The sequence below is a fragment of the Pinus tabuliformis genome, chromosome 2_2 (assembly GCF_031772625.1).
Source record: "Pinus tabuliformis cultivar Carrire ecotype Pingquan chromosome 2_2, CPIR1, whole genome shotgun sequence".
NCBI classification, from domain to species: Eukaryota; Viridiplantae; Streptophyta; class Pinopsida; order Pinales; family Pinaceae; genus Pinus; species Pinus tabuliformis.
This window is the reverse complement of record NC_142300.1, coordinates 808,795,714-808,804,251: the sequence shown is the minus strand read 5'-3', so window position 1 is coordinate 808,804,251 and position 8,538 is coordinate 808,795,714. Positions and strand designations below refer to the sequence as shown.

The 8,538-nt window shown below is 31.5% G+C and overlaps 1 protein-coding gene across 1 annotated transcript; it reads right to left on the bottom strand.

Annotated features, from left to right (window-relative positions):
• Positions 1 to 2,012: 2,012 nt before the first annotated feature.
• LOC149195423 (cytochrome P450 704C1-like) lies at positions 2,013 to 4,698 on the bottom strand. The gene is made up of 6 exons (XM_089408288.1): positions 4,392 to 4,698; positions 4,030 to 4,245; positions 3,504 to 3,791; positions 3,025 to 3,369; positions 2,465 to 2,665; positions 2,013 to 2,369 (listed from the first exon to the last, which is right to left on the bottom strand). The coding sequence occupies exons 1-6, from the start codon at positions 4,677 to 4,679 to the stop codon at positions 2,181 to 2,183; spliced, it is 1,527 nt and encodes a 508-aa protein (XP_089264414.1). The 5' UTR covers positions 4,680 to 4,698; the 3' UTR covers positions 2,013 to 2,180.
• Positions 4,699 to 8,538: the final 3,840 nt, after the last annotated feature.

The following is an 8,538-nucleotide window of genomic DNA, read 5'->3' as shown; positions in this document are numbered from 1 at the left end:
GCACGAGGAAATGACACTCAATGAAGAAGGCGACTCTGCGATTTCATGAAGTATACAGATAAGAAATTCGATCAGGAGGAATTCTATCACAATCCTGTTCAAGCTCACAGCACTCTTACTATTGTAGGCACCTGGGATCGTTTGAAGGAAGTAGGAATAAAGGGATTGGACAGTAAAACGCACTTGAAAATACTGTTATGATGGATGTAAGAGAGACAGAGAGTGAAACTGATATTCATAGAAGCATAGAGAGAAAAATGTGCTTGGAGAGGTCTGCATAGAGGCACCAACGCATATCTGGGCATGTCAGGCCATGGACAGAGGCAGAGCAGCGCTATATCTGGTCAGGCAATGAACAGATGCGTTAATTATGGACAGAGCCCAGTTTGCAGAGAATATGAAACGGTTTTGAAGTCTGAGCGTATTCAACTGAACAGGGCGCAGGAATTATAAATAGAATATGTCAGGGCAGCGCAGGTGTGGCAGACAGAGCGCAAGTATGGCAGACAAAATCAATGGAGCGTCACAGGTAATGGGCAGAACTGGCAAGTCTGCACACAGTAAAACGCTTTACAAGGTGACAATTCTGCTCAATTTTGATTAGGAAAAATGCAGAACTGACATATATATAAAGACCACAAAACAAGTGGCTCAAATTGGAGCAGGACGAGCAATCGCCCGCTCTGATACCATGTTAAACACACATGGGAAACAAGAATAATCTGAAGGATAAAACATGCAAGTACATTTTTTTATTAACAGGAGATATACATTTATAGTACATTATGTGACCGTTGGGTTTCACATCCCAAGGTCTCTTGGACTTCTTTTGTCCATTCAGCTTCCACACTAACCCATTGAGAATTAGGTGTCCAACAGGCCCTCTCTCACGAATGTAGGAAGTCCCACAAGAAAGGGAATTACGAATAGTGTTAAGGGGTCAAAAGATAGAGGGAATATCAAGATGACACGGAATTATGAATAGTGTTAAGGGGTTTAAAGGTAGAGGGAATATCAAGACGACACGGACACGCATCAAACATAATGTTAATATTAATATCAATTTATAAACAAATTAATATCAATTTATAAATAAAATGATGTATAAGCTTGAATCTATCTAAATTCTAATATAATAATAAAATTATAGCAGTTATCAATAATAATAATAATAATAATAAGTATACCCAACTTATTTTATCTTAAACAAAATAAATTATATGCTTAAAATAATTGATCTTAAAATATTTAATTATAATTCGATTATACTAAAATTTAGAGGAAGAATATTCCAATATAATCCATTTTCAATGGACTAAATTGTATGACCATACCATAGATTTATCTTATTCAATGGACATAGATTTATCTTATTCAATGGACTTGGTTATAGCACGTATTTTGAGAAAGAAAAGGAAGTAAACAATGTGGTTTATAATCTTACATAGATTTGATACCAATTATGATATGAGGTAGCTTATATTGTTGTAATTGATTTTAATGTTAACGTGTAAATTTTATCTAAAGTATAGGTCATTTATTATTTTAGTTTAAAAAGTTGCATTATATTATATTTGTCAATTTCAAAATAAATATAATACCTTTAACAAATAATAGTAATCAAAAGAAATATTCCATATATATGTTTAATATAAAAAATGTTATAGAAAAAATCAGAAGATAATACAATATTTAAATATAAATGGAAATATTATACATGATATTTATATAAAATGTTATATGGCAAATATATGTATCTTAACATTAATAAAGAATTATATTTTAAAGTATTTTTATTTGCATAAATTTTGAGTTGAGAGTTCTATTTAGTTAATTGAAAACATAAATCATAAATCTATTTTAAATATCAAAAAAATTTATAGTTCAAAAGTTTTAATCACACTAGATCTAAGATTGACTTAAATCTAAAATTATCATATTAACAAATATCACTCATATATGTATACTTGTTATATCATTCTTCACACAAATAAAATTGGTCTCTCATGAGAGAAATGAGAAATTTCATCTCCCAGAAAAGCATGAGATCCCATAGCTTACATTCCGTCCTCGCAATTTTGAACGCTATAATAAATACATCCGGATAAAAAAACCTTCGATTTATCTACAACTAATGAAGTTTTCAGTGTACACTCCTTACTGGCAAGTAAAAGTTGTGATCAACAGGCAATTCTAGTATTCACTTGAAGATTTAGTCCATCTTCATTCATATGTAAAGTGAATGATGGACGATATCGCACTTCTATACCTTTAACAGCTTCAAATTTGAAGAAACGGACCAGGACAGCAGCAACAATTTTCATTTGCATGTACGCAAAATCTTTGCCAATGCATATGCGAGGTCCAGCCTGTAACACGAAAGTAAAGTTTATCCATTTTGAAACGTGGTCAAAGTTATATTTCTCAATATATAAACTATAATGAATAAGCCATATCCACTTACTTGAAATGCGGTGAATTTGAATGGTGATTCAGGCTGAAAAATTCCATCCTTCAGCCATCTTTCCGGTTTGAACTCCTCAGCATCAGCTCCCCAAAGATATGTCATTCTTCCCATAGAATATGGAGCATAACCTATTATATCGCCTTTTTTTATTTTGAATCCATCGGGAAGGATATCGTCAGAAAGTGCACACTTCGCATTCTGTAGAATATTTCTCAATTTTAGATGAGCCCATATTATTTTGATCTTTCAATTAAACTAAAGTGCATAAAGATAATAAATATTAAAAAAAGAAGAAAATTATATGGACCTAAGGCCACAGCGATTTATTGTTAGACATAGGAATCCAAAATTCATCTGAACTAGAAAAAATGGTTTGGTAAAGCCCTAATATGCTTATATTGTGTCATATCTGGTTTTCCATGGAATAAAAACTGGAAGAGTGGATAACAAGGGGAGGAGAAACCTAACGAAAAACACGTAATTGCTCATGGGAAATAATGTTTTGACAAACTGTTGGGTTTTACCTAAACGAAAACCAAAACATACAACTGTCTTACCACAGGAACAGCAGGGTATAAACGCAAGGTCTCTGACAAAACCGCATGAAGATAGTGCATCTTATCCAATACTGTATGAGTCAGGCTTTCAGAAAACACAGTTAAAGATTCTTCCATGGACACACATTCATTAACCTTGACCACGTCATGAATTTCTTGAAGAATCCCCTTTTCAACATCTGGGTTCTTGCAAAGCAAGTGAAAGAACCAAGAAAGGGTAACTGCAGTTGTGTCACGCCCAGCTATAGTGAAATTCAGAACAATATCTCGTAGGAACTTGTCAGAGTCAATCTCTGCAATTTTCTCAGTTGATGAAATAAAGCGAGACAGCAAGTCTGGTTTTACCTGAAAATATTTTTGCAGCCACAGACAGGGAAACAAGGTCATGAGTACCAGCACTAGCACACGATGAATATGTGGAAAGGGAAAATGAAACATTCACTTGTGAGATTGGGAACATGGGGAGGGTATTCTCTTACATAGTTATTTTGCACACTTATCTCATGTCTTCTGCTCTGAATGACCTTGTACACAAAATCATCCATCTTTTTCATGTTTTCCTTCAAGGTAGCCTCTGACCAAATGTTGAAGTATCTTTTTAATTTCCATGTAATATCATAATAACGCCACAATACCAGACTATTTGCAGTATCAAAAGCTTTTGCAAAAGATGCCTCTGCTCCAGAGTTGGTATTTGTTAAGCTGTTCACCTCAATCCCGAAGGCCACTTTGCAGATTGAATCCATTGTTAACCTCAGTAAGAGACCCTATTAACATTCATCAATTACCGAGTATCCATAACATTTGGTTATTATTAGGAAACAAAAAAAAAAGCGAATCTAAATGCTTTCCCACAATAACTGTCTCTTCTGAGAATGACCAAAATGTATATTAGTTACTTTCCACTTTCCAACGTCTCTCTTTTCAATTATCTGCTAAAATAATTGCAAGAGAAACGAGAGAAAACAGGAAATGCAATTCCAGCTCGAGGAGGATTTAACCTACCTGCATCTCTACCGTTTGTTCTGTTTCACACGCTTCGAGTAGAATTTTGGAAAGTTTCACTGCATTCTCTCGGAAAACAACACTATTGAACTCCTTCAAAGTTCTGGTGGAGAAATCTAAACTAGCCAACTTCCGTTGTTTTCGCCATTGCTCTCCATCTACACTGAAAATACCATCCCCTAAAACGTCTTCCATAATTTCGTGGTTGAACTTTCCCTGCCAAACGAATAAGCAAGTTATGATATATCACAATCTCATCTCTGAGGAAGCAATATATAATTATTGTAAGAGCTAAACCTTGACATAGTTTGGAAAATATAGTAAGAGCTAACTATAGTAATAAAATATAGGAAGAGTTAAACCTTGACATAGTTTGGAAAATTAGATTTGAGGATGTGCTCCACATTTGCAGGCTCAGTGGTGAAATTGTAACTGAATGTCGGATAAGCTAATGCGTAAGTTTTGTAGCGTCTGTGGTGATCAGCCATAAAATCATGTAAGCGATTAAAATTCAAAATGTCATTGACCATAGTGGCAGCCACTGGCGGATATATGTCTCCATTCCCTCTTTTCATTTTGAGTATGATCATCAGCAACAGTGCAGTTGCCAGAGCAATCAGAATGGCTATAGGTGCTGCTCCATACTCCATGCTTAATTTGTAGGGAGCCATTAATCGGCAGCGATTCCTAACGTGTTATCGACTTTTGTAGTGCTCTTATAGAAGGGGACGATCAGGATGGCGACAACGGGGTGATTTCCGTCAAGGTGGTGCCTACATCAGCACCATCATCAGCATGATTTTCTTTAGTTGTAGGCCTTTCACAACGGTCATTAGCATACTTGTTGGCATATTGTATTGATGTATATGTTTATTGGAAACGTTGACATTGTGAAAACATTATCTTTGTTTTGGGGAATCTTGAGTATGAAAGCACTATTTGGCATATTGTATTGATGTATATGTTTATTGGAAACGTTGACATTGTTAAAACATTATCTTTGTTTTGGGGAATCTTGAGTGTGAAAGCACTACTAGACTTAGGTTGGAAAGAATTTTGCGCTAGTTGAAATTATTTTATATTATTTATAATCTGATTTTTTTTTTTTTTAATTCAATGGTTCATTATCAATATGGGATGAAGAGACACATCAAAAGACTAATTTAAATTCAACAATATATTTTTATTCAAAATAATCTATAAATATTTTTTTTGGTTAATAACATTAATAATTAGATAATATTAATATTATACATTATTTATAATATATATATAGTAAAAGTTAGATTTATATATCTATATATATATATATATATATAACATCATATATTTCTAACTAACTATAACATTGTGAACATTATGTTTTTTTAAGATGAAATATATTTTAAATAATTAGTTAATATTATTATTATAACTTATAATTTTATACAATTTATAATTCTATGTTACTAATTATATTTCTATTTAAATTAATCAATATTTTTTTTTGGTAGGTAAGCACCCATAGGGGATTTGAACCAGTGACCTATCACAACGAGTGCTTTAACAATACACTCATTCACCCTCAATCCAAAACCCCATGGACAATCAATAAATCATTATTAATAATGATACTAAAAAGTAAATAATATTCATGTTATTATAATTATATATTATAAATTATATATATATATATATATATATATATATATGGATAATTGGAAAAAATGCTTTTTATTTTTGCTATAGAGAATTTATTTTCCCAAGTAACATGTTGCATTCATATCAAGGATATTGTTGTAATGGTTTCAAGCAATAAATTCCTTTTATCTTGTCTATATGGTCTTCGATAGATGGGGGATTGGGTGCATTGTTAAGACACTCCTAGAGGTTAAGTCACCAGTTCAATTCCCCATTCTACTTAAGTGTTATTCTTGGATATTACCATTATGTAGTCTCACCGTTGAACGAACTAAATTACAAAAAATAAAATAAAAAACCTTTATCTTTGTTACTAGGTGTCTATTGTACAAAAATAAGATAAATAATATGGAAAACAATAAGCTTTATGAGATTGCTTCAAATCCTAGCTAAAACCACTCATGACTCAAATGGACTTGACATAAACATGGCAAGCATTGGTTAAGCCATTGGGAAATCAATAAAAATATCACTCTCCAAAATATTATCAATATAAAAAATGATTTTGATGAGCCTAAATTACCCATAAATAGCTAATTCCTCAAAAATGGCCATAAATAGACTACTATATAAAATAAACTAATCTAGCATTATGCAAGAAGAAATTATAAATAATGTGAAGAAAATTTGTTAGGAACTTTCAAAAATGTTTGGTAGTATGAATTAAATTTTATATATTCTATTGGAAGGTAGGGAGGGAACATTGTTGGTTGAATGAAATCTTATTTTACTCTTTCTAATTTAAGGGATTTTGCATTAGTTATAGGGACTTTCTTGTTCACTCTAGAATTAGGAAAACGTATCATTATTTTGAATTTATATGGATAAGGTGGAGTATTGAGATACCTTCCTTAAAATGGATTATATTTAAATTAGTTTAGTCACATCACGGAGGAGGTTTAAATATATTTTGTAAGATTGAAAATTATAGGGATCAGTTTTGCAAGTTGACTAGTTTTCTAATGATTTTATACAAACTCTTGGAAGAAAAAGGGAGGACTAGCCAAGAAATCATTTGATTGATTAGCGGTTCTCTCCCAAAAAAATCTAACTATGATCTTTACATTCTAGAAATAACCCTCTCAAAAGAGAAATTAGAAAATCATTTTATTATATCCAAAATAGTTCAAGGAAGAGAATTTTGTAAACCATTCAAAGATGTTTGAAAACCTTACAATCGAAACTTAAGAGAATATAATCTCATAAAATTTCGTAAAAAAGAAGCAAGAAGTGAAACTTGTAGCTAAACAATGACAAAGAGACCCAAAAAAAGATGATAGAACCCTTAGGGAAGTGGAGAGCAACATAGCATGATATTGTAGTAGTGAGGGATTCGATTATATGTTTGAGGAATAGAAATATGAGGTGAAATTACTAGAAGACAAAAAGAGACACACCCTACTAGGAAATGAGAAAGAATGGAGCCTCCAAAGGAATGCGCGATGGCACCATGAAGGTGATTAAAAAAAAAAAACTTATATATGCAAATTGTAAGAGAATGAAGTCAGTGTAGAAAAATTAACGACGGAATGACATATGGGGAACAAATTTATCTTATATATGCAAATTGTAAGAGAATGAAATCGGTGTAGAAAAATTAACAACGGAATGACATACGGGGAACAAATTTTAATGACACATGGGAAACAAACAGTTGTAGAAGTTAATTACTTCCCATCTCTCGGGCCATAATAGTAGGGGTAGTGATATTGTCAAAATGTTTTTTTAATTCTTTTAATCATCACGAAAATCATGCCTTGATGAGGAATTTTATAAATATATATTTTTTTTAACTTTATGGAGTTTCAAAGGAGAAGAGTCTACTTGGAGATGGCTTACGTACTATGCAATTTTGTAATATGGTTTTTGTTTTTGAGATATTATGATTTTATTTTATATGAATATATTATAGATTTATCTGGTTAACCATTCATAGTAATATGGTTTTTGTTTCTGAGATATTATGATTTTATTTTATATGAATATATTATAGATTTATCTCCTTAATTATTCATAGTAATAAAGGATTTTTCCTATCTTAATGGAAAAATCTAACCCAAGAAAAAGAAGATGGAGGTTAGGAATTAAACATTATTTTTTATTTTCCTAAATCACTCACAAAAAAATATTTAGAGATTAATATAAGAAACAAGTGTGTGCATATTGGTAATTAAAGCTATGCATTTTTTTCGTGATTATGTCAAGGATTGGTTAAGTAATCCTATAAAAAAATCAAAATGTTTCACTCATCTAGAAAGTAATCAACTCAACCTTCATTTTGGTTGGAAACTATGTAAGGAAAAGTACAAATTGACTTTGATTTATGGGTAGGAATAAAATGAATGAATAATTTATTTCCCTATGTGACATAAGGGATAAGAAGTAAAGGTTATTATATAGATAGGCTAGTTGTGAATTAGGAGAGGTCAATTATATGGCATCATCATTGGCTAACTTATAGGAATATTGGAATTGGAGAAAATTTATAGTTGAATGGAAAATATATATAGACATTATAAAAACATAGTAATGTCAAAATAATATAGTATGATGATTTATATTTTTGGTCACTAGACATAAGTCAGATCTATGTACCTGAAATGCATTATAAACCACTTAATGAGGAAGGGAGGATCAACATTTTTTTATGGTGGAAAATCATCTAGAATAAATATCCCATCAAAAAAAATTAATATTCATGTGTTTGATATTATAAAATAAGGATTCCATTTGAGATATTCTATAGAAGAGGAATTTGATTAGAGGTAGTCATTATAGGTTATTTGAGCAAGTAGAAGAAAACAATTTACATATATCCATGATAGTGAA